At 42.8% G+C, this 26042-nt stretch overlaps 1 protein-coding gene across 1 annotated transcript in view; it reads left to right on the top strand.

Moving 5' to 3' along the window:
- RTCA (RNA 3'-terminal phosphate cyclase) overlaps positions 1 to 23548 on the top strand; it is a 48369-nt gene extending 24821 nt beyond the window's left edge. The window contains exons 7-11 of the mRNA XM_033916224.1: positions 1279 to 1403; positions 6715 to 6773; positions 12045 to 12139; positions 12279 to 12383; positions 22956 to 23548. Of these exons, the coding sequence (XP_033772115.1) occupies positions 1279 to 1403; positions 6715 to 6773; positions 12045 to 12139; positions 12279 to 12383; positions 22956 to 23054 (483 nt within the window). The 3' untranslated portion in view covers positions 23055 to 23548. The remainder of the gene's footprint in view (positions 1 to 1278; positions 1404 to 6714; positions 6774 to 12044; positions 12140 to 12278; positions 12384 to 22955) is intronic.
- The last annotated feature ends 2494 nt before the right edge of the window (positions 23549 to 26042 follow it).

The following is a 26042-nucleotide window of genomic DNA, read 5'->3' as shown; positions in this document are numbered from 1 at the left end:
AATGCCACTGTACAGAACCATGGTGAGACCTCATCTGGAGTACTGTGTGCAATTCTGGAGGCCACATTACCGTAAAGATGTACTTCGAGCTGAGTCAGTCCAGCGAATGGCCACTAGGATGGTCTCCGGACGCAAGGGTCTCTCATACGAGGAAAGACTGGGCAAGTTGCAGCTCTACTCTCTAGAGCGCAGGGAGAGGGGTGACATGATTGAGACATTTAAGTACGTCACAGGTCGTGTCGAGGTGGAAAACGACATATTCTTTCCTAAGGGACCTTCAGTCACAAGGGGGCACCCGCTCAAACTCAGAGGAGGGAGATTTGGTGGTGACACCAGGAAGTATTTCTTTACAGAAAGGGTGGTAAATCACTGGAACAAACTACCGGTGCAGGTGATCAAGGCCACTAGCGTGCTCGACTTTAAGAATAAATGGGACATCCACGTGGGATCTCTACGTGGGTCAAGCAGCACTCTGACTTAATGGGGTGGGACAGTAGAGTGGGCAGACTTGATGGGCTTTAGCCCTTTTCTGCCGTCATCTTTCTATGTTTCTATGATGGACCACTGGTCTGACCCTGCAGCGGCAATTCTTTTGTTCTTATGTGATTTATTTTTACCACAGTGAACACGTGTCAGTTTACAAAACTGAGCAAAATATTTAGATACAGACTAAACTGTAAATTCACCTAAATTATGTTTTGACATTTTGTTTTTATATATGTTAAACATAGCAACCACATTATTTAAATGCACTTAATTCAGAAGTTCCCACCTCAGATTGGTCAGTCTATAATATGTCAGCAGTCTCTCTGTTGTAATGTTATACACTAAGGGGTCCTTTTACTAAGCTGCGTTAGGCCCTAATACAGCAAAAAACCCAGTACCACTTGATGTGCTCAGTGGTCCTGCAGTAACATTGAAATCTGCAAGCGCTAGCCACATGCCACAATATTTTTCTACATTTTTATTTTTGGAGGGGACATCGTGATTGGAAAGTGGGCATCCCTGCACTAACAGGTTACCAGTTATCTAAGTTGTTGTGCACTAACTGGTTAGCACAAAGATAATGCAGAAGCACTTGCTTACAAAATGGGTGGCAGTAAGTGCTTACACATTTTTATGGCTGCAGTAAAAATGGCATTTTAGCATGCAGAAAAGACCTGCGTATGGGTATGCTAAAAGCCACTTTTTACTGCATCTTAGTAAAAGGTCCCCTAAGACAGCTAATCCTCTAGACGTTGCAATTAAAATGATTTGTTGTTTTTGTTACCAAACCAGATTGCAAAAGATATGGCGACAGCAGCAGTGAAGTGCATTAGAAAAGATATCAAGGACCTGTATGTGAATATTCAAGCTGTTCAGGAGCCAAAAGAGAAGTCTGTTGGCAATGGAAATGGATTAATGTGAGAAAACACGTATTCTCTATGTATTATTTTATTCTGTACTGGACTTCGAAAGTGTTTCATGTTGCCAAAAACCAAGGGGGCACAAAACGAATTACATTTTATTATATTAGCATTTATGGATTGCTAATATGTCCCAGAAGGAGTTCAGTGTGATTTACAATTTAGAAGAGCCTGGCCGTGTCCAGGATTTACATTATTTCATTAGGGTTCATGACATAGATATTTTGGTTTGTGTTCGTGTAGACATATGATTGCGGTATATGGTTTGGAAAGAAGATTGAGGGAAACAGAGTACAAACCAAACCTCAGAAGAGGGAAAAAAAAAAAAAAGCACAAAAGGCCTTCAGGTTGTAGACAATCAACATGTATCTATTAAGAGACCTGACATGGACAATGTTTTGGCATGTCTGCCTGCTTCAGGGGTCTATAGATATTTGTCAACTCTACATGGGTCCACCACAAACAGCCAGAGAAATGACGTCGCTAATGGATGACCTGCTGGGTCCGAACAAAACTCACTGTTCGAAAGAATATAGCGAATGCCCCAATATAGTGCACTGGATAGAAACCGCCAGCATAGCAAACTGCGCCAAAATAATGGACATGAATTTGCTATATTCTTTCAAGCAGTGAATTTTGTTCGGACCGAGCAGGTTATCCATTCATGATGTCATTTCTCTGGCTGTTTGTGGCAGCCCCACATAGATTTGACAAATATCTATGGACCCGTGATGCAGACAGACTGAAACCATGACCTGTGTCGGGTCTCGGAATAAATACATATCGATTGCCCACAACCTGAAGGCCTTTTGTGCTGTTTGGAAAGAAGATTGGCCATATCTGGTGTTGTGATCTTGACATTACAGGTTCTGGTATGAGTGTCACTCTCCTGGTTTGTGGAGTGATAGATATGTAGAGAGCTTGATCATCTGTTGAGATGGGAGACGTGGTAGACAAAATAATTTTATGTTTTGTGATTACAATATTCAGATTTGAAATGTGCATCCTGCCAGAGCTCGTGTTAGCGAGTATGAGCTAGGACCTAACAGAGAGGGGAAGTGTCTCTTTTATTTTGTTTACACCACAATGCCAGCGTGGGTAAGAGAGGGCAAAGGGGATGGGGTGGGTGAAGAGGTTACAAAATAAGCCCACCAGGACATTTGAAAAAAACAAACACCCAACTGGGCAGGAAAAGCGAATCGAATCTCAAAATTGTTTCAATTAGTCTGAATCAAATTGAAAACGTTTTCCCTGAATCTGGCAGCACCAGTGGGGATCTCCAATCCATTGCACAGGCCTCCCCCTCCCGACCATTACTTGATGTGGTAGAGTATCCTAATGGTTACTGAAGTGGCTTGAGAACCAGGGGATCAAGAGGATTTCCACTGTATCTCCTTGTGAAGCTGGGCAAGTCACTTAACCCTCTGTTGTTTCCGGTACAAAATAAGTCTCTGTATATAATATGTAACCTGCTTTGATTGTAACCACAGAAAGGCAGTATAACAAATCCCATCCCCTTTCACTTTCCTTTACATGAGGCAGAAGTGATGCCCATTCGTTCCTGCCTCTGAACCTTCATTGCCAAAATAGCATGCCCTAACCCATGCAGTGCATTCTGGGATGCATCTGATGGAACCAGTCTACTATATAAAGGGAAAATTGGGAATACCTGGGCAAGGGATTAGAGATCCCCACTAGATACTAGGAACCTTTTTAAAATTCAGGTCAGAGGGGGAAGGGAAAGGCAGCAGCAGCAGGGCAATTATTATTTTTTTTTTAAATTGGGAGGGCCCAAAGTCTGGTTGGTCTGTTGGGGAGGTGGGAAGTCTGCTGATGCTGGTCACATCAAGGGGTGGGAGGGCCGTGTACCTGGAACAGACTGCCTCAATCAATATGTCATGCTCCGTCCCTGGCAGTGTTCAAATCCAAGCTAAAGGCTCATTTTTTTGAAACTGCTTTCAACTCTTAACTGCCACTCGCTATTGTCAGATATCTATACCCACTATAATTTCCCCAACCCTGAAATGTCCTGTCTAAATTAGCTTGTAAGCTCTTCTGAGCAGGGACTTTCTGTTGTGTGTTAGAATGTACAGCGCTTCGTACGCTTTTCAGCGCTATAGAAATAATAAATAGTAGTAGTAGTAAGATTGGGGATTAATGCAGGATTCTAGAATTTACTACCATGATTATAAACTTGAAATAATTTGCATGCACATTACTTATAGCATGCAGCAGCATTTTGGAGCTATAGTTTTGTGATAGAGCCACGTGCTGAGCTGATTTCTTTCTGCATCAGCCTTTTTATTTATAAGAGCTTTTTGCATATTGTTTTAAGGTGTTTTTCTTCCAATACTTGCATATATTGGTGAAGTCTTAATGTTTTGCTGTGATCAGAGAAGGACTGACTAGTTTTGTTTGTTCTTTATGCTAAAAGTATAAATATGCCTAACTTAGAATTGCAGAGTTACACTTTTGATTATTGGTGCCAAATGTCAGAGCTTTTATTTTGTGTGTGCTATCAAAATGCAATTTAAAAAAGAGAATTTCTGCTTTAGTACTCTTAAGCAGTGGGCTATCCTAATACATCATAGTTCTTTCCCCTACCGGTGTACTTTTTTTGTCTTGACCACCTCCTTTTCTTTTCTTTCCTATCCTGTATTTAGATTGTAAGCCACCTAGTTGCCTTTATACAATTGGCAGGATAGTACATTTTCAATAAACTTGAAAGTTAATAGTTCTTTCACTAATTATATAATGACATTCTCAAAAAAAAAAAAAGCAACCCAAAAACACCTCCTACATCTTGTATGTTGATTTTCTTCATTCACTTACTTAATGATTGAAGTCTCATTTTTAACAAGTAAACTGGGAAGAATAGATCTATAATAAGCAGCCATAGATCAGAAGTTTAGATTGTAATATATTTATTTATTTCTAGTGTTTACCGTATTTTTTGCTCCATAAGACACACTCCCCCCCCCCCCCCCCCAAAGTGGGTGGAAATGTCTTTGCGTCTTATGGAGTGAATATAACAATTCCCCCCCCCCCCCCTCCCGGTGCCTTTTTAAATTATGGTGGTCCAGCGGTGAATTGGCAGGAGTGAGCTTTTCCCCTCTCCCTCGCTGGATGGCTGCCTCATATTTTGCGGCCAGCAGCACACAAGGCAAGAGCGAGCTTTTCACGCTCCAGCCGGCCCCACGCCACTCCTTGAATGGCTGCCGTCAGTTCTCACGAATCCCGATACACCGCTCCTGCTTACACACCGCTGGACCACCAGAATTTAAAAAGGTGCCAGGGCGGATGTAAAAAAATTGTTAACCGGCTGGGACAGATCCCTCCTGTTCCGGCCTACCACTAGACCACCAGAGGGGGGCAGGGTGGTGGGACAGGGTACAGAGCCTGGCAGGGAGGGGGGACAGGGTGCAGAGGCTGGCTGCATAGACTGGTAGGGCAATGAGGGAAGGGGGCTGGGTGCAGAGCTTGATAGAGGGCTTGGTTCAGAGCCTGGCAGGGCAAGGAGGGAAAGGGGCTGGGTGCAGAGCCTGGCAGGGAGGGGGAACAGGGTGCAGAGCCTGGCAGGGAGTGAGGGGGGCTGGGTGCAGAGCCTGGTATATTTTATTAAATATATTAGTACACAATTTGGTTCAGAATGTTTTTTTTCTTGGTTTTCCTCATCTAAACCTAGGTGTGTCTAATAGTGCAAAAAAATACGGAATATACCACTTATAGCCTAAGTGGTTTACATTCAGGTACTCAGCATTTTTTCCTTTCTGTCCTGGTGGGCTCACACTCTGCCTAATGTACCTGGGGCAAATGGGGGATTAAGTGACTTGCTCTGGGTCACGAGGAGCAGTTTGAGATTTAAACCCATAGCCTCAGGTACTGAGGCTGTAGCTCTAACCATTGTGCCACACACTCCACTGGAGGGCAGCATTCTAGGATATAGTAGATAGATATTCATTGATATGAGAGATTGTTAAATGGTAAGTGGGTTATTTGGGGATTTTTTCAGTTATTGATAATGAGAATCTGATATGACAGTTTTATGATTCTGTATAGATAAATTTGTAGTTTAATCTGTTATTAGGGATTATATTGATGATAATCTGCCTTGAAATTAATATTATTAAAATAGACTTTAATATTGAAATAGAAGAGAAAAGAAAGATATAATATAATTATTAAAATGCTTGGAAGGCTCCAGAAGAATAATTGGGGAAAAAACATTAACTAAAATACAAAAGGACAAGGGAAATGTCATGTATAACAAAAGGAAAGTGAGAAAATATATTTTCAGTGAGTTACAGATGGATACTTGAATCAGATGTAAAGGTTATAGAAGTAGAATTCAAGCATACATGGGGATCCACTCAAAGCAACCTTCATGGCAAAGGGAAGACCACCATATGATATGATGGCACAGTAGAGTAGAAATCTCAAGTCATTTCTCTGCCAGCATCATATATACAAAAAACAGGGTGCCATGGTTAGGAATCTCGCCCCAAATAAATTAAAACCAAAAAAACCAAACACACTTAAAATAGTTTCAAAGTGAATAATACTATTTTTAACAAAAAGCTAAACTAATGTATTTTTTTAAGTGGGTTTGGTTTTTTTTTTTAAATTAAAATTTATATGTGCCTGTTTTTATTATAATGTAATAACTGAGATCTAAGATGGTTGATACAGCCTGCTTTGTGCTTCCCAATCTACCTGAGAATTTTGTCTATTGCATGCATGCTACATTGTACTTAACTCTTTGGCAAAAAAATTGTACAAAATCTCTGCCAGTGAAATTAAATTGCATGGGATGATAAACCATGCAGAGCACCAGAGGTGTGGCTATGAGTGGGCTGTGGCCCCCTGTGCTTTGGAGTCAGGCCCACTAAGTCAGTGACAGTGAAACAAACCAATTTTCAAGAAACTGGATGTAGTTTGGGGTCCACACTGCCTGGTGCCCAAATATGTTAACAACCTAAAAAAATTAAGTTCAGGCTATGCCACTCAGTGTGCATATGAACAATTAGACAAGAGAGAGGAAAGTCCAATTCTCAAGTGTGACAAGTTAGTTAAAATTTCAGGATATTCCAGGAAGTACTGATGCAAATCCATTGTGAATATCCTGAAAATACAATTGCATTGTGTCACTCATGGACTTGTTCTTCCCACCCTATAGCCTAACATTTGAATATTAGGAAATAGAAATATTCTTCTGAGCTGAAGTTGGGCAAGCATCTTTCAAATCTAGTTTAAAAACCTTCTGTAATGCGCATACAAAGTGACTTGCTGGCTTTGTTTTCCTCCCTAGTATTGTTGCAGAGACTTCAACTGGTTGTGTGTTTGCTGGATCTTCTCTTGGTAAAAGAGGTAAGAACAGAAAATCCAAGTTATGGCAAGACTGCCTGTTCTGCTTTGTAAAATCTGTCTGGGAAAGGCCTTGGTGAGGACAGAAGTTGTTGGTGATAGTTTTGTTCATGGTTCTGGAAACATTGGACAATGTGGTACTAGTGTCTGGATACCTTCAGTTCTCTGGTCTAATTTTGATGCTGCTGCTTTTTTTCTTTTGATGTACTTGCTGTGTTTCAGGGTGCCTTCCTCACTTTATTATTTTTTTAAAAACGTTTTCCCACCAGTACATTGTCAGTCTTAAATTTCCATATTTAGATGATGTGACCAAGAGCTTGTTTTTTTAGTTGAGTTAATTACTGATCCTCTTTATGGAATAATGATTCTGATGGCCATTCATGACCCAATAATGTTTGATAAGTCATGCAAGTTTTCAGTGGAATTGCTCAGAAAATGAATAAAGAAGATCCTAATTGAGAAATCAAAATAGTGATATTTTAAAAAATATATATATTTCCAGTGCAATAGCTGAGACATTCTAGACCAGTTGTTCCCAACCCTGTCCTGGAGGACCACCAGCCAGTTGGGTTTTTGGGATAACCCTAATGAATATGCAATAGAGATATTTGCATATAATGGAGGAGACAGGTATGCAAATCTGCTCCATGCATATTCATTAGGGCTGTCCTGAAAACCTGACTGGCTGGTGGTCCTCCAGGACAGGGTTGGGTACCACTGTTCTAGACAGTAGAGTTATTTCCCCATAGCAGTGTGCTACTGCAGAAGGAATCCACTCTGGATTTTTCACTCTGCCTCTGTTGTACTTCACTGGGCTCTCTAGCTCCACCTTCAGTTCTTTCTGTCTGCACGTGTGCCTGCAAGAGTGCTTGTTCTGCTCTCCCCATTTTATTATTTTAATTTGATGTAATTTATTGCTTGGAGCGATTTGGAAGCTTTGCCTGCTTGAAAATTTATAAACTTCGGTCTGCAGCTGACAGGCTGATCCCACTAGGTACCTGTTAGCCAGCCTGCATAGTTTTCTCGAGCTCAGGATATCCAGCCTGCTTAGTTTTCTTGAGCTCAGGGCCGTCCCTGAGGTAGTCTCACTTACTGTTAGGGGTAAAGCCCAGGCTGTTAGGCACCCTTAGGAGGCTTGGCAGTGTCTCTGCCCATCCTGGTGCACATTCATTGGTCCACAGGGGTGGAGGTGTAGTCAGACATTGGAGTCTGACTGGTAGCCTGAAGATCAGGTTTGTAGAAGCATTCCCAGCATTGTGGCAGTGAATTTTCTCATTTAGCTACTGCGAGAGAGCTGAAAGCTGGTTGCAGCACAGATCCTGTCATGTCACAGTGAATACACAGGCTGGCGGCCTGTGAGAGACATCAGGAGAGGTTGGAAAAGTGGGGTTTTGAGTTTTTTCTGTGTTCCTCCTGAAAAATCCTAAAATCGCCATTTTTACATTTTGGGAAGTGTGAAAAATATTGTGATTTTGGTGCAAATTTTTTGAGGGCTGCCATCTTGAATTTTTAGCTATCTTTTTTTTTTTTTTTTCTTCTTCTAAAATTCCCTGCTTCTTCAAAACTACAAATTTTGCCTAGAAACCTGCTGTGATGGAGTCCATAGGCTCTCCTCATATGGATTCTTGCCAGGATTACGCACATAGCACTGAAGGATTCTCTTAACTCTAATAACTTCACTCACCTCACTCTTTAACTACACCGACTGTTGTGTGGTCTTCTTTCCAAGTTTTTTAATACATGGAATATAGCTAGACTGGGATTCCAGGATGGTATTTTTGAATAATATCCATTCTCCTTGTGTTTTCCTAGTCTCCTTTTTTTAAAGTTAAATGCTATTTGATTGGATTTCCTGTGTGACCTTATTCCAGGGATTATATCAAATCTGATCATGTTATGATGACTGTTATCAAGCGGCCTCAGTACCATTACCTCCCACACCAATTTATGTGCTTCACTAAGAACTAGGGCCCAGAAGTACAAAGCTCCGACACCAAAGTAAAAAATACCGTGGTGGGAGCAATTTTTTTTTTCTTTTACTAACGATGCTTAGCACAATAGCATTCAAATTATATGCATGCTATTTGTGCTGAGAATTGCCTGTAAAAGAGGGGAGGAACTGTGCCAGGTGCTTACTCAGCTCCTCCTCCTGCTTGCCCTGTTAAAAAGAAAAAAAAAAAAAAAGCAGCCCCTGATCTCTCTGTCTGCTGGTTCAGCTGATTGGAGATTCCCCTGCCCCAATCAGCTAAACCAGCTGTCAGGAAGACCAGGGGCTGCTTTTATACATGTACAACATCTATGCCCATAAAAAAAGAAAAATTGGCAGGAAGGTGGGCTATCCCCCTCCCTCTGACCCCTCCCCCATTAACTTAAACATGAAGACCGGCAAGAGCAATGCTCACTCCCTCCTGCCGGTAGGCCCACCTCTTCAAAATGTCGGGCCTTCCCCTTCCTGATGCATCCTAGGATGCACTGGGAGGGGCTTAAGGCCTTGATCGGCTCAGACGCCTAAAACCCCAACCAGGGTAGGGGCCTTATGCGCCTGAGCCAATCAAGGTCTTAGGTCTGTGCCCAGTGCATCCTGGGATGCACTGGAAGGGGCTTAAGGCCCTGATTGGGTCAGGCATCTAAGGGGTCTCAGCATGGGTGTCCTGGTATGATGGAGGGGGCATGGATTACTGGAGAGGATCGGAGGGAGGGAGGCTGGAGTCTTCTTTTTAAAAAAAAAAAATTGTGGGGGTGGGAGTCTGAGCTGTCAAGCCTTACCTGTTGGTTCCTGAGCCAATCAATGATTAGGCACTGACAGGAAAGCAAAGCTATGACAGCTCAGATCCTGCTGAAAAATTTTACCCGTATAAAGTGTTGTGTTACCCAGTTTGTTAGCTTCCCTAATTTCCAATCACATTTCAGCATCTATCTATTCATCCTGGTCAGGCAGATGGTAGTACACTCCTATCACTATCCTTTTAACTTTTATACATGGTACTTCTACCATAGGGATTCCAAGGTGTGTTTCTGCTCCTGTAGAATTTTCAGTCCATTCGATTCAAGGTCCTCCTTAACATAATAAGCTACGCCTCCACCAGTTCGACCCACCCTGTCACTGCGATATTGTTTGTACCCCGGTATGACAGTGTCCCATTGGTTACCTTCCTTCCACTGTGCCTCAGAGATTCCTATTATATCTATCTTTTCATTGAGTACAGTATAGTCTAACTCTCCCTTCTTATTTCTTAGGCTTCTAGCAGCAGTCTCGCTGCAGGGATGAGCACACACTATTTCAGTTGTCACCTTTTTATGCGTGCTGTTTCTCTGTTACTGTTGGTGATCATGTTTTGGAGCTCTGAATCTTGGTACAGCATCTTCATTCTGTTAGGTTAATACTGTTTTGAGCATGCATAAACAAAAATATGAATGAGGAGGGGGTATGAAGAACTGATAGAGTATAGTTAATGTAGGTTTGATTCAGCTACAGTAGGGATAATTCATATTCTGTTTGCTAGCAGCACCACGTCAGAAGAGTTTGTTTGCCAATTAAAGCTTTGAATTGCCTGCAGCCTAACTGTTGTTTTGTTAGAACACTTCAGTCTAGTTTTGAATGGTAGCTTCTTACAGATGATTGCTTTTATTGTTGTTTTCAGGATTGCAGACTAGCTCTTCTTTCTGCTCTTTGTGTCGGTGCAGCATGCTGTTCCAGGAAAGCAAAATGCTCCAAATCTAGAAAGATGTCCATGACTATATAGTTACAATATAAGCATCAATAATGCCAATATTTTATTACATATTTTTAACTGTAAATTCATAGCTCTCTAGCCATTAAGAATTAATCACAATTTATAACAGCTTTTCTCTTAAATCTGGGTATGCTTGTATGGGAGTTGCCCTAGTAAAAATCTGATGTTTTTAAACGAGGCCTTGGAGATCAAACCAGTCAAGTGTCAAAGATGTATGTGGCCTAGAAACCATTCCTATTGATTTATTTACTCTGTGGCTCACCTGGGAAATGTGCAGTAACATATTTTTAGAGACAGTTAGCCCTGGACTGCTTTAGCTTTTATTTTATTTTTAAAATTTCTGTTCTGCTTAAAGTAGGGGTAGGAAACTCCGGTCCTCGAGAGCCATATTCCAGTTGGGTTTTCAGGGTTTCCCCAATGAATATGCATGAGATCTATGTGCATGCACTGCTTGCAATGCATATTCATTGGGGAAATCCTGAAAACCTGACTGGAATACGGCTCTCAAGGACCAGAGTTCCCTACCCCTGACTTAAAGCCTATGTGGATTACAATAAAACAAACATAATCCACCACATACAAACTCGTAACAGGAAGAACATTATCTCCTCGCATCTTTCTTACAAACATCATATTATATCAATTGCACTTAAAAACATTCCATTCTAATAAAAAAAAAACTTGTACAAATAAATTAGTTTTCAATTGTTTCTTGAAAGACCTTACACAATCTCAAATAGCCTGGCAAACCATTCTAAAAATGTGGACTTGCTACTGAAATAACTGTTGCTTGCGTTCTCTTGTAATGTGTTTCCCCCCAAGTGCCTCAATTGACAATCTCATTGACTCTGACCTCGATGATCATGACGGCATATACCGTCTTAATGTCTGCGCCTGATACCAAGGTACCATCCCATAGATTACCTGATGAACAATCGTCAAGACTATATTCAATCCTTGACTGAATTGGTAACCAGTGCAGGTTTGTTAGTTCTGGCAAAGTATGCTCATTCCAAGCTACTCCTGTAATCATTCTGGCTGCAGTATTTTGCACAACCTGCAATTCATGTTCTGAGCATTTTGTTCCTCTGCTTCTAGGCAAAACAAAAAAAACCCAACAGGTCTGCAGTAATAGTCAAAACAACACAAAACCAAAAGAAACTGCAGAAACGATGTACAGGATATTAGGACTTTATTAAGGTCAATAAAAGGTTGTGGCTGAAAATGTGGTTCACTTAGTTTTAAAATTTTGGACCCGACACGATCCGTGTTTCAAAAAACTCTTCTTCCTCAGGGGTTCGGTATCTGGTGTTTCTCTAAGGTAATAAACCAAATGGGGAGCAACTGTTTGAAGAAAATCAGGCTAAAAATGCTCCGTGAGTGTCCAATCGTGATGTCGTATCTGTGTGAAAACTCTGCTTGTACCACATTTGGAAAAGTCCCCTCCCCAGCCATGAAAGCTGCTTCAGCAGGATACTGCAACTATCCTTGCAGTTTTACAGTTAATCGCTTTTCTTGTTATTTCCTGTTTTTGCCATAGGTGTTTCAGCAGATAAAGTTGGAATTGAAGCTGCCGAGATGCTGATGAGAAACCTCCGGCATGGTGGCTGTGTGGATGAGTATCTTCAGGACCAGGTAAAGCCAACTATGCAGGGCCAGGTCTTTCCTTGTTTGACTGTGCTTTTGATTTTGGAAGATTTCTACAGTATAATTTTGGAAAGATTGTTGTAATAGTGTGAAATTACATTTGCTTCTCTATCTTCCTCCTCCCTAGTTAATAATTTTCATGGCGTTGGCCAATGGTGTCTCTAGAGTGAGAACAGGAGCAATTACACTTCACACTCAGACTGCTATACACTTTGCGGAACAGCTAACAAAGGTAAGAACAGTTGAAAAATTTTAAATGTTTCACTGTGGAGAAGAAGGTGGAGTGTCTGCAAGAGGCTGTCTTATTTACTCTTCTAATTCCTTTTCCTTATTCTTTCTCATGTTTGCATTGGTTCTGCATGCGCAGAAACTTATAGAATTGTACCCGATATCTTTGATTGGGTTTATGTGTTTCTGTGTTTTGCCTCTTTAATCCCTCCAGTAACTTAATCATTTAGACTGAGCTAAACCAAACTTTGGAGGTAAGGTTGTGGAGAGACATCAGGCCTTTCAGTTTTTAAGAGTCTGGAGTGAATTGGGAAAGAGGAGGTAAGAGTTGGCATCAGAAATAAATTGGGCTAAAACTGAGACCATGTCCCTTTGTACTGGTTTCATTTCTCATGTCTCTATTTTTTTCCTTATTCTCTCAGTCTTTATTTGTTTACCTCTCGATCATTGCTCCTCCATTGTCTCTCAATCTCACATCTCCTCCCATTAGTTCTGCCTGATTCACTGATTCAAATCGATTCAGTGATTCACTTCGATGAATGAATTGATTAGTTTGCTGGAAAAATGGACTTGCTGATTTGAGTGAGTCCTGACAATACCTCTGGACCTCCTAAAATGACAGCAGCAACAGCAATGTCAAGCAGGCAGAAGCAGAGCACTGAACAGGCTGCACCTGACCTGCCCTGCGGGGGTATTCCCTCTGCCGTGTCGCTGATGATGTGGCAGTGGGAAGTCCTGGTTGGCAGGCCGCGAGCAGCCTGTTCACTGCTGCTGCTGCTTTGGGAGGCCCAAAAGTTGAGGTCTTGGGGTGGGGGTGTCGATCGGGAAGTGCAGCACCGGAGGATAGGAGGGATGGAAGGCAGCTACTCAAAGGTATGGGAGGGAGGAATGAAAAGCTGTTGCAGATGGGGGGGAGGAGAGGAAGAATTGTTGGACATGGGGTGGAGGAGATGAAGGGAGAGATGCAACAAAGAAGTAGCAAGAGGAGAGAGGGATAAATCTTGCATATGGTGAAGGGCATGGAGACATGAATGGAGAAGAGAGAGAGAGTGAAATGTTGGACATAGGGTAAGGGGGCAGGGAGAGATGGTGCATGGGGAGAAAGAAAGAAATGTTGCATATGATAAAGGAGGGGAGGAAGGGAGAGATGCTGCATGGAGGAGAATAGAGAGGTTTGACCCAGGGCACAAGGCAGAGAGAGAGAGAGAGAGATGGTAGATAGTGGGAAAGAAACATAAATGTTGAATATGGCAGTGAAAGGGAAGGTAAAGAGATGAAAGATGAATGGTGAGCATGGAGAAAAAAGAAAACATTAAAAGGGCAAGAGACCCGGGTGAGCGCGTTAACAGAAACCAGATCCTGGGACAAACATGATTTGAATAATAAAATGACCAGACAAAAAAGGTAGAAAAAATAATTTTATTTTCTGTTTTGCGATTACAATATGTCAGATTTGAAGTGTGTATCCTGCCAGAGCTGGTGTTAGAAAGTGAGAGCCAGAGCTGGTGTTAGACAGTGAGAGCATGAGCTAGGACCTAATAGAGAAAGGAAAAGTCTTTTTTGTTTTGTTTACACCACAGCACCGACATGGGGTTGGAGAAGGCAAAGGGGGGTGGGGGTGAGTGAAGAGGCTACAAAAAATAAACCTGCCAGACCTTTTGAAAAAAATGCTCCATTGAGCAGGAAAAGTGAATTGAATTGGAAAAGATCAATTTGGAGGCCAAATCGAATTGAAAATTTTTTTTCCCTGAATCGGGCAGCACTACATCCCATCCCTCCTAGCTTCTTGTGTTGCCTTTTCCACCCTCATATCTTTCGAGGCAACATTGTGTTTTGGGAGCTGCTTGGTCCTTCCTAAGGCACCATGCAGGAAATCCTAATTGTTTTGAAGGCATAGCATTCCAGATTTCAATAGATCTATTTTCCGATTTAACTGGTATTTCCATAGAATATGATCTTCAGTTACTATGAAGGGTATTAACAATAGATAAAGAATAAACCTCCCCTTTTACAAAGCTACACTAGTGGCCGCCACTTCGATAACTACCCCAAAGCCCATAGAGATTTAAAGGACGTTAGGGCTCTTGCTGCATGGATTTGTAAAGGGGGAGGGGGGAGAAAGGTACATTGTAGACCAAGGTCTTGGCAGAACTAAGCAGAAAAGAAAACCGCACAAAATCTCTGACTATTCTAGGGACTATTTACTAATTTGAGGTAACCATATGGTAATTGCCAAACTTTACATACAATAATTGTAAAACTTCTACATTAATTATCGGGGGTGCTTTCAGCAGTTAGCCACATAGTTAACACAGTGAAAAATTTTAAGTGGAGAGGTCTTACCTGTTTCTTGGTGTGAATTGAAGGACTGTTTCCTGCTTCTGGGGCTCAGCGGAGTGAACTTTTCAGTATGTGGGGTATTCCATAGTACCAATTTGACAGCAGACACAGGACAAGACTCCTGATTGACGTCACTTGGGTCTTTTTTTTTCTCCGAGTGAAAAGGATACCATGACTGAGCCAATTCAGATGTCTTAACTGCTTCTTGAATTGAGGGACTGTATCCTGCTTCTGGGGTTCAGTGGAGTGAACTTTTCAGTATGTGGGGTATTTCATGGTGCCAATTTGCTAGCAGACACAGGACAAGACTCCTGATTGATGTCACTTGGGTCTTTTTTTTCCTGAGTGAAAAGAATGCTGTGATTGCAGCGCACAGCTTCAGGGCATGGCCAAAGGAGCATGCCCTAAAGGGCACACAAGGCCCCTTGGAGCCGCGAGAAGCTATCAAGCTTATGGTGAGAGAAAATTTTTCTCCTCACATGGTGGTAAGGGGAAAATGAAAGTTAAATTTAAAAGCTCGACTCCTGCTCCAGTCGGCCCTATGGATCGACATCTCAGGCCACCCAATGTGACTCCAGTAAAAGAGACGCTGACTTGTCCCTTGAAAATAACTCCTCTCCCCCTCCAATATTTCCTAGTGAAGTGAGTCCTGAACACAGTCTCACTACTTCTCCAAGGGAATCCCTAGATCTTCAGACATTTTCTTTAATAACTTTAAAGACATGCCTAAAATTATTTCATCACAAGAAGTTAGTTCTGTAGAATAAGGGGCCCAGGAGATCCCACAGGATATTTCTTTAAAAGATCTATGGTTGATTAACTCAAGAGTAGAGGGGTTGTTGAAGTCATCAGAATGCAAACTTTTCTCAAGAGGTTGTTCAAAAGTTTGAAAATGTGGACTCAAATTTAAAAGTATTGGATAACAGATTGTTGGTGTCTTCCTCTACAGTTAAAGATTCTCATATAATTTATTCCAAACTTGAATATCTCGTTCAAAGAATTTGCGTTTTGTTAATTTCCCAATGACTCGCTTATCTCCAGAGATTTTACTTCAAAAGTATTTTAAGGACATACTGGGATTACCAAACACAGATTCTTCATCTATTTCCAATTTTTACTATATCCCACAAAAAGAAAAGATTTCAATGTAATGAGGGGTGGACCAGTTAGCTCCAATAGATTTTGATTTAACTGAATTTCTTGAGGATTCACAAGATGTGGTGCTAACAAGATCCACCCTTCTGATGACTTGTTCAACTGAATTGGAAAGGTTTTGATTATGAAAACATATTTTAAGAACAAGAATACAAAATTCTGTGGGGACATAGTATTAATATTTCCCGATGTGGCTAAAGCTACTCAACTTAGAAGAAAAGCATTTCTTCTTTTGAAATCTCGAGTATTATCCCAGGACAAGCAGGCAGCATATTCTTGACTGATGGGTGACGGCACCGACGGAGCCCCGGTACGGACAATTTTAGATTGATTGCACTCTAAGAACTTGGAAAGTTCTAGCAGGCCGCACCGCACACGCGCGAGTGCCTTCCCGCCCGACAGAGGCGCGCGGTCCCCAGTTTCTTAGTTTCCGCGGAGCTAAGAAGACGCACTTTCAATGGCTGTTGAAAACTTTTCTCTAACGCCTTCCCGCTCGCGTAAACTTTTTCGGTATTTTTCCCTTCTTTACTTATTTTCTTTAAAAAAAAAACAGAGAAGAATTTTCTTTTCTTTTTTTCTCATTTTTTCGGGTTCGCCCCAGCGGGGCCTGCTGCCACCATCGAGGCCTCGGCCTTCGATTTGGCAGAAGCCGTTTTTACGTTCATGCCCCCCCAACCCGGTTTTAAGAAGTGCCAGTGGTGCGCGAGGCCCATTTCTCTCACCGACCCGCACAACTGGTGCTTACAGTGCCTCGGTCCTGACCATCAAGCGTCCACCTGCACCCGCTGTGCCACTCTGAAAAAGAGAACTCTTAAAAACCGCCAAATTCAACAGCGGTTATTGTTTGGTACCGAGATGTCGGATTCGGCGGTACCGACTCCGACTTCGGCCCCGATGCAGTCGGCACCTACCTCATCGACACCGCGCGATACCGCGCCGGCGTCGCATTCCTCAGGTAAGCCGGCTAAGAAGCCTTCCCCGCTGGAGCGCCCTCCGGTCTCAGTGGCAGCGAGCCCAATCCTGCCGACCTCGAGGCGCCCACGGAAGCGCTCCGCTCAGATTGAGGTTAGCCCTTCGACCTCGGGTTCCTCTTCGGAGTGTAGAGCGGCACCAAAGGTACCGCAGAAGAAAAAAGCGGTACCGGTGCCTTCACTGGATGAGCGAATTGCCGCCGTCCTGCAAGTTCAGCTTAAAGAGCAATTGCAGCAGCTCCTGCCTGCTCTTCTGACACCGAGCCTTCCAGTCCCGGTCCGGTCTGAGCTACCGGTACCGGCAGTGGAACAGCCTCTTTTATCGGCATCCACTTTGTCGGTACCGGTACAAACAGCTCCCTCGGTATCCATGCCAGTTTTAGCTCCGGAACCGAGGTCTTTACACCAGGCGGTGCAAACTTCGACACCGGCACGCCCGATGACATCTCCCGGTACCGTTTCACAGAGGTCTGGTAAGTCGACTCATAAAACTCGACACCTAGAACCCTCCACACCGGAGTCTCGGGATCGTAGTTTTCAGGTGAGGGACCCTGATCTGTGGGGTGATTCAGAGGAGCCGCTTCTCTCTGAGGGAGAGTGTTCGTCAGGGGATGAGGACCCTTCTGTATTAGATCCGTCCTCTAAGCCTGATGCATCTTCTTTTACCTCTTTTCTCAAAGAAATGTGCGACTCTCTCTCTATTCCCTTGGAGGCTGAATCCAAAAAATCCAAGGCATTTCTCGATGCACTGGACTTTGACCAGCCTCCAAGGGAATTCTTGAAATTGCCTCTCCATGATATTTTGCGAGAGACTTTCTATAAAAATCTAGAGACACCTTTGACCATTCCAGGAGCTCTTCGCAAACTGGACTCCTTGTATAAGGTCATACCTATTCCTGGCTTTGACAAACCGCAACTCCCCCATGAGTCTTTACTAGTGGAATCTACTTTAAAGAAATCCACGGGGGCTAGTGTGTACGCCTCTGTCCCTCCTGGCAGAGAAGGTAAGGCCATGGATAAGTATGGCAAGCGGTTATATCAGAATGCGATGCTAGCTAATAGATCTGGGAACTATGCTTTTCATTTTTCGTTCTACCTTAAGCATCTCATTCAGAATTTGTCATCTTTTGAAAAATACCTCCCTGACCGTAAAAGATCTGCTTTTCGCCAAACTTCTTCATCGCTCTTACAACTCCGTAAGTTCATGGTCAGATCGATCTATGACACCTTTGAGCTGACCTCTCGGGCCACGGCTATGTCGGTGGCCATGCGTCGCCTGGCCTGGCTCAGAGTTTCAGATCTTGATGTCAATCATCAGGATCGACTGGCTAATGCACCTTGCCTGGGGGATGAGCTGTTTGGAGAATCCATGGACTCCACTACCCAAAAGCTCTCAGCTCATGAGACCAGGTGGGATACTCTTCTCAAAACAAAAAAGAAGACCCCACCTACCAGGCCTTTTCGCCAGCAGTCGGCCTACCAGCGTAGATTTGTGGCTCGTCCTTTACCACAGGCCCTGCAACAACCCAGGCGTCAAAGGCAACAACAGAGACAAGCTGCTAGACCAGCACAGCAGCAACAACAAGTGAAGCCTCCCCCTTCACAAAAATCCACTCAACCCTTTTGACTTAGTTCTCCAGGACATAGCCAGTCTCCCTCCTGCTGCCCACCATCCGCAGCCCATAGGAGGACGCCTTACTCTTTTCATAAGCCGTTGGGAAACCATCACCTCGGATCAGTGGGTCCTCAACATCATCCGCCACGGCTACTCTCTCAACTTTCAGACACTTCCTGCCCAAAGTCTACCAAGAGAGTCTGCTTCGAACACTCCTTCTTCTTCAGGAGGTTCAATCCCTCCTCCTTCTGAACGCCATAGAGGAAGTTCCTCTAGATCAAAAGGGGCAGGGATTCTACTCCCGTTATTTCCTAGTCCCCAAAAAAACAGGAGATCTCAGACCCATCCTAGATCTTCGCGATCTCAACAAATGCTTAGTCAAAGAGAAATTCAGAATGCTCTCTTTAGCCACTCTTTACCCTCTTCTCAATCAAGGCGACTGGCTATGTTCCCTCGATCTCAAAGAAGCATACACTCACATACCGATCAATCTGGCCTCCAGACAGTACCTACGCTTCATGATCAATCGTTGTCATTACCAGTACAAGGTACTACCCTTCGGTCTTGCCTCCTCTCCAAGAGTGTTCACCAAATGTCTGATTGTGGTGGCTGCTTTTCTGCGTTCCCACCACCTTCAGGTGTTTCCTTACCTGGACGATTGGTTGATAAAGGCCAATTCATCTCAAACAGTACTTCAGGCCACCAACCAGACCATCCTATTTCTACGTTTGCTGGGGTTCGAGATCAATCTACCCAAATCTCATCTCATCCCCACGCAGAGACTTCAATTCATTGGAGCAGTCTTGGACACAGTCCTCATGAGAGCGTTCCTGCCGTCCAACCGTCTTCAAACGCTTTAATCTCTATGTCAGCAGGTGCTTCCACAACGTTCCATCTCTGCCAAACAAATGATGATACTCTTGGGTCACATGGCCTCCACAGTTCATGTCACACCACTTGCACATCTTCACCTGCGCACTCCTCAATGGACCCTAGCTACCCAGTGGTCCCAAGCGATGGATCCTTGCTCACGTCACATATCTGTCACATCATCTCTTCATCAGTCTCTACAATGGTGGTTGATATCCTCAAATCTCTCCAGAGGTCTTCTGTTCCATCTACCTCCTCATCAACTTGTCATCACCACCGACGCCTCCCCTTATGCCTGGGGGGCTCATTTGAACGAGTTCCAAACTCAAGGACTTTGGACAGCTCAGGAAATGAAGCATCACATCAATTTCCTGGAACTCAGAGCAATGTTTTATGCCCTCAAGGCCTTCCAACATCTTCTCTTTCCTCAAGTCCTCCTGCTGTGCACAGACAATCAAGTTGCGATGTACTACATCAACAAGCAGGGTGGGACAGGCTCTCGCCTCTTGTGCCAAGAAGCCCAGAAGATTTGGGCTTGGGCCACAGATCACCATCTATTCCTGAAAGCTATCTACATTCAGGGAGAACAGAATTCCTTGGCGGACAAGCTCAGCAGAATTCTCCAGCCTCACGAGTGGACACTCAATCCTTTAACTCTGCAGTCCATCTTCGCTCAGTGGGGCACTCCTCAGATAGACCTCTTTGCAGCTCCTCACAATCACCAGCTGCCCCTATTCTGCTCCAGACTCTACTCTCCTCACCGTCTGGCAGCGGATGCATTTCTCCTCGATTGGTCCAATCTGTTCCTATACGCTTTCCCTCCTCTACCTCTCATGTTAAGAACCTTGTTCAAGCTCAAGAGGGATCGAGCCACCATGATTCTGATTGCTCCACGGTGGCCCAGGCAACATTGGGTCTCCCTTCTACTTCAACTCAGTTCCAGGGAGCCTTTTCTTCTTCCACTGTTTCCTTCGCTGCTTACGCAACATCAGGAGACCCTTCTGCATCCCAACCTTCAGTCTCTGCACCTGACAGCTTGGTTTCTCTCGGGCTGACTTCTCATGATACTCTTTTGTCTCAGCCCGTTCGTTCCATTCTGGGTGCCTCCAGGAAACCGGCCACTCTACAATGTTACCATCAGAAGTGGACACGTTTTTCTTCCTGGTGTCTTCTTCATCATCATGATCCCACTTCCCTTGCAGTGGAGACCTTGTTGGATTATCTTCTTTCTTTGTCTGACTCTGGCCTCAAGTCTACTTCAATCAGAGTCCACCTCAGTGCTATTGCTGCTTTTCATGAGCCAGTTCATGGAAAACTCCTCTCAGCTCATCCCTTGGTGTCCAGGTTCATGCGGGGTCTTTTTAATGTGAAACCACCTCTTAAAGCCCCTCCTGTTATCTGGGATCTCAATGTAGTTCTTTCCGCCTTAATGAAGCCTCCATTTGAACCTTTGGCTACCGCTTCTTTCAAGTTTCTCACTTGGAAGATACTTTTCCTTATTGCTCTTACCTCTGCCATGAGGGTCAGTGAGCTACATGCACTAGTTGCGGATCAACCTTTTACAGTCTTCCATCATGACAAGGTGGTTCTACGTACACATCCAAAGTTTCTCCCTAAGGTTGTCTCTGAATTCCATCTCAACCAATCCATTGTTCTGCCTGTCTTTTTTCCGAAACCTCACTCGCATTCTGGAGAACAGGCTCTGCATACTTTGGACTGTAAGCGGGCTCTAGCTTATTATTTAGACCGTACTAAGCCCCACAGATCATCTCCCCAACTCTTTCTGTCCTTTGATCCGAATAAATTAGGACGTCCTGTTACTAAACGTACATTGTCAAATTGGCTTGCAGCGTGCATTTCATTTTGTTATGCTCAGTCCGGACTGACACTGGAAGGTTCTGTCACGGCCCATAAAGTTAGAGCTATGGCAGCATCTGTGGCTTTCCTACGTTCCACGCCTATTGAGGAAATCTGCAAGGCTGCTACATGGTTCTCAGTTCACACTTTTACATCTCACTATTGTCTGGATGCATTCTCCAGACGGGATGGACACTTCGGCCAATCTGTTTTGCAAAATTTGTTTTCCTAATGGCCAACCTTCCCTCCATCCCTCTTTTTGTTAGCTTGGAGGTCACCCATCAGTCAAGAATATGCTGCCTGCTTGTCCTGGGATAAAGCACAGTTACTTACCGTAACAGGTGTTATCCAGGGACAGCGGGCAGATATTCTTGCGTCCCACCCACCTCCCCGGGTTGGCTTCTTAGCTGGCTTATCCTAACTGGGGACCGCGCGCCTCTGTCGGGCGGGAAGGCACTCGCGCGTGCGCGGAGCGGCCTGCTAGAACTTTCCAAGTTCTTAGAGTGCAATCACTCTAAAATTGTCCGTACCGGGGCTCCGTCGGTGCCGTCACCCATCAGTCAAGAATATCTGCCTGCTGTCCCTGGATAACACCTGTTACGGTAAGTAACTGTGCTTTAGCTTTAGAAGCCACTTTCTACTTGAAATTTCCCTCTAAGTGTGTTATAAAATTTCAAGAAAAGGAATATATTTTTGGGGACCCCATACAAATAGAGCAATTTCTGAATTTGCAAGAGCAACAAAAGAAATAATACTGACTTAGTTTAAGAATTGATCGATGTGTCACCATAATTCCCGATCTGTTTTAGTTGTTACATTACTTAATTTTTCTTTTGGGATAATTATACTAAAGGGATTCTAATTTTGCTTGTTAATAATATGAGTATGTAATTCAGGTAGATTCTCTCCTAATGTGGACTAGATGATGTATTGTTTCATGCTGATGTTTCATACTATTGTTTATTTTGAAGTACTATAAGTTTGATACAGTCCAAGTTTTATTTTTCGCTGTGAATTGCATTGGAAAATTTATAAAGAAAAAAAAGAAAAGAAAAATTTTAAGTGTTATAATTCCATTGAGAGAACCTGATGCAGTTAGCAACACATATTGACGACGTGTTGCTGCACCATGTTATCTACCTTGTTAAGTTAATGCATAATAACTACCTTGATGCACATTGGAAAACAACCTGTACCTTATTTTCAGTGACTTTGCATTGAAAATTCTTCGACTTTGTATTGTAACTACTTCGATCACTTTGTATTATAACTACTTTGCTGATTGTCCAATGCCTCTTGTTGTAAACCGCCTCAAACTATCATGGCTTTGGCAGTATATAAAAATAAAATTATTATTATTATTATTCCATGCTCTCTCTCTTAGTTAGGTGGCCCTAACTGCTCAGGTGCTGCATTAGCTATTTGCATACATTAACTACCACTAACAGATATGGTGGTTTAGGCCACTTTATGTTGGTGAGAAAAATCTCTCTATGAGCTAGACCAGGGGTAGGCAGTTCCGGTCCTCGAGAGCCGGAGCCAGGTCAGGTTTTCAGGATATCCACAATGACCTGGATTGGCCACTGTGAAGATGGGCTACTGGACTAGATAGACCATTGTTCTGACCCAGTAAGGCTATTCTTATGTTCTTATCTTGAACTTGATTTGGAATGGAAATAAAATCCAAAGCCATATCTCTCTTAAAGGCACCAAAACTTTACATGTTAATCAGTATTGTTGTTCTTGACGCTTTTTTGTTTCTTTTCAGGCCAAATTTACAGTACAAAAATCTGAAGATCAAGATTCCAACACAGAAAACTATATTATTGAATGTGAAGGAATTGGGATGGCTAATTTGAATATATAATTTTTTTTTTTTTAGCATGCCCCATTTGAGCCTTGCACTAAATTTGAGTTGTCAAACCTGGAAAATGGTGACTAGGGAGATAGATAAAATCTTATTGAATTTTACTTTTGAAGATGATGGTGAGAGGTTAGCTTGGTTGCTGGAACTGTTCTCAAGATCTTCCTTTTGACTGTTTATATTAAGTAAAAAACAAACCACCAAGCAGGCAGGAACATCAACAGAATAAAATGAAAATATTGTATTTTCTGTACACATATGAGTGCATCTTAAAGTACAAACAGAGATGTGTTTTTCTCCCCTCTCAAACTGAATGTGTTTATCCTTGTTACCACGTTGCCATAAAATATTACAGAAAACTTATAAAATCAGAGAATTACATTGTGGTGAGCTCCAATGTTGGACAGTTACAGATTGTTTGGAGATTAAATACACCTTTTGCCCTTACATACTGTAAACATTTCTGTTAAAACAGTAATAAAACAAATTTAAACATACATGAATTGAATATTTATTAAACTTTGCTTTTATTAAGCTTTCCCGTATAATAACTTTACCACTATTAATTTCTGTAGTGTTGCTAGAGGTACACAGCAGTGTACATTCAACATCTAAGAGACAATACTTGCTCAGTAGAGCTTACAAACAGGACCACTAGGGTTTAGGGAATTTCTCAGAGAGGGAGTGATAAAATAGATGTTGGTATTTTACAAGTAAGTGAGAGTGAACGTTTTCAACATATGGGAAAAATTCAATGCTCGGAGGAAGTTGAGAGTCTGCAGTAACCTAATTGCAAACTATGTAATAATGTAAAAACATCTGCATAAGTGGAGAGAGAATAAAATGAGTGAAACCATGAGAGATGCAGTCTGGTTTAATAATGCACAATAGGGTAGTTGTTCAAGAGTTGTCCGGTGCATGAGGAGCAGATGAGAGCAAGAAAGTTTGGGTACCTGTTGATCTTGGTTGTCACTGGTTGGTGGGCAAAACTCGGTCCATAGTCCAGATGGGCACAATTCATCCAACAAAGGGCCCAGACTAAAGTTCATGACAGGGAAACAAGGAAGGGAAAATCCAAGAGAGACTTGATTTTTTTTTTTTTTTTTTTGCTAGCTAAAAACCTGGGAATTCACCATGTTTAAATCCTTACTTAATCAAGTATGGTGCTTTTGCTGGTTAACAAGGCTCCTGTAAATTGCAAATCTTTTCTTGACAAGAATAAGGTTCTTGGTCTGTTCCCATAATTATCAACAGTTGAGTTACTCCCTGGAAAGCCTCTCACTTTCCTGTTCCCCAGGATTACTTACTCAAATTCCACTGATGCTTGGTGGAAGAAGATCTGCTTAGGGGAAGAAAAATTCCATTGGAATATCCTACCTGCTAGCATTCAGACTTGGGGAAAAGGTAAACTTGGGCTTAAGTAGGTTCAGTAGGTGTCTTTCTTTTAAACTGTTTTAGTTCAGTACTCTGCTTTTTCAGCAGTCAGTTTAGACAGTAATGTAGCCTTTAGAGCAGGGGTGTCCAAACTGCGGCCCCGTGAAGTATTTTGTGCGGCCCCGGTCGAGGGCGATGCAGTGTTTTCCTCTGCTGCCCCCGGGTGTTTACCGTCTTGCCGGCTCCCTCCTCTGTCTTGCTGGAGTGTTCGCGCGTTTGTGCGGCCCCAGTAACATTTTTTTCGGCCAATGCAGCCCAGGGAAGCCAAAAGTTTGGACACCCCTGCTTTAGAGGCTCTGTTAGGGTATTATATAAAAAGTGTTTTAGTGTAGCTTAGTATTTTAGATGCAGTTAAGAAAAGTCTCTTTAGTGTTTAATTCCCTCCCACCCTCCCCAGCTTCCATCCATCCCAAGGATGAATTTTTGATTTATAGGCTCTTCAGCCAATCAGGAAGAGGACACTGATTGTGTAGGATTCTTTTTCTGCATTCTCTTTTTCTTTCATCAGGTGTGAACATTTCTGCAACTACAGTATGGCTGGGAAACATGTTGCCAAACCTGTTGCCTAGGATATATCTTCTATATCTTCCAATCCAGTCCAATCCGACTCGGTTAACAAAAATAATCATCGAACATAATAAAGGTATGAACGAGAGTCTCAACCCTGCAATCATTAATTTAAAATAGAAGAATCAGTTAAAAATTTCTGGAATAGATAAGTTTTTAACATTTTCCAAAAAGTTAGTAACTGAGGAAGAAGTCTAACTTTTGAAGGAAGTTCATTCCAAAGTTTTGGAAACAAAAAGGCAAAAAGAGTGGCAAAACTTACCTGTAGTTTTGATTTTTTTAACAGTAGGAAAGGCAAGTTTATATTTTTGAGTTTTCCTAGAATTGGATGGTTCTTGGGAATTAAAATAAGACAGCGGGGGTGGGGGACACACACACGATGGTTTTGCTTTTAGCTTTGTTTCCAGCTAAATCTAAGAGACAATTTTGGCTGTGGATTTGGCCTTTGTTAAAACCAAATTCGACAATTTTGGTTGGCCTCTAATGCACAGAGGGAAGAGAATCCCACTACAGGTACAAAATGCTAGGTTCTGAATTAGAGATTCCCACAGATCTTAGAGTCAAATGGAACAATACGTTTGAAATTCCTAGCCCAGTGGGCCTTAGCTGCCAAAAATGCAAGTATAATGTAAGGGATTTTTCAAAAAGGAATAGTGAAAAAATTGAGACTACCTTTATGCTTCTCTGCTGTGTCTGTACCTGGAGTACTGTGTGAAATCCTTGTCCCATCCCCAAAAAAAAAAAGATAAAGAAGAACCAGAAAAGATTTACATAAAGATGACAAACATCATAGAGCAGTGTTCTTCAACCACCGGTCTATGGACCGGTACTGGTCCACAGAAATTTCCTGCCGGTCCACAGGGCCAGCACGTGCATCAGGCCCAAAACAGTATTCTTCAACCGCTGGTCTACGGTGCGATTGATGCGGCGTTATCTTCAAGCCAACTCCCTCTTCCTAACTGATTCAGTGCACAAAGCCACGGGCACTGG

This window comes from Geotrypetes seraphini, chromosome 12 (assembly GCF_902459505.1).
Source record: "Geotrypetes seraphini chromosome 12, aGeoSer1.1, whole genome shotgun sequence".
NCBI lineage: Eukaryota > Metazoa > Chordata > Amphibia > Gymnophiona > Dermophiidae > Geotrypetes > Geotrypetes seraphini.
The sequence above is the reverse complement of the archived record's forward strand: the minus strand, read 5'-3'. Positions and strand labels throughout refer to the sequence as shown.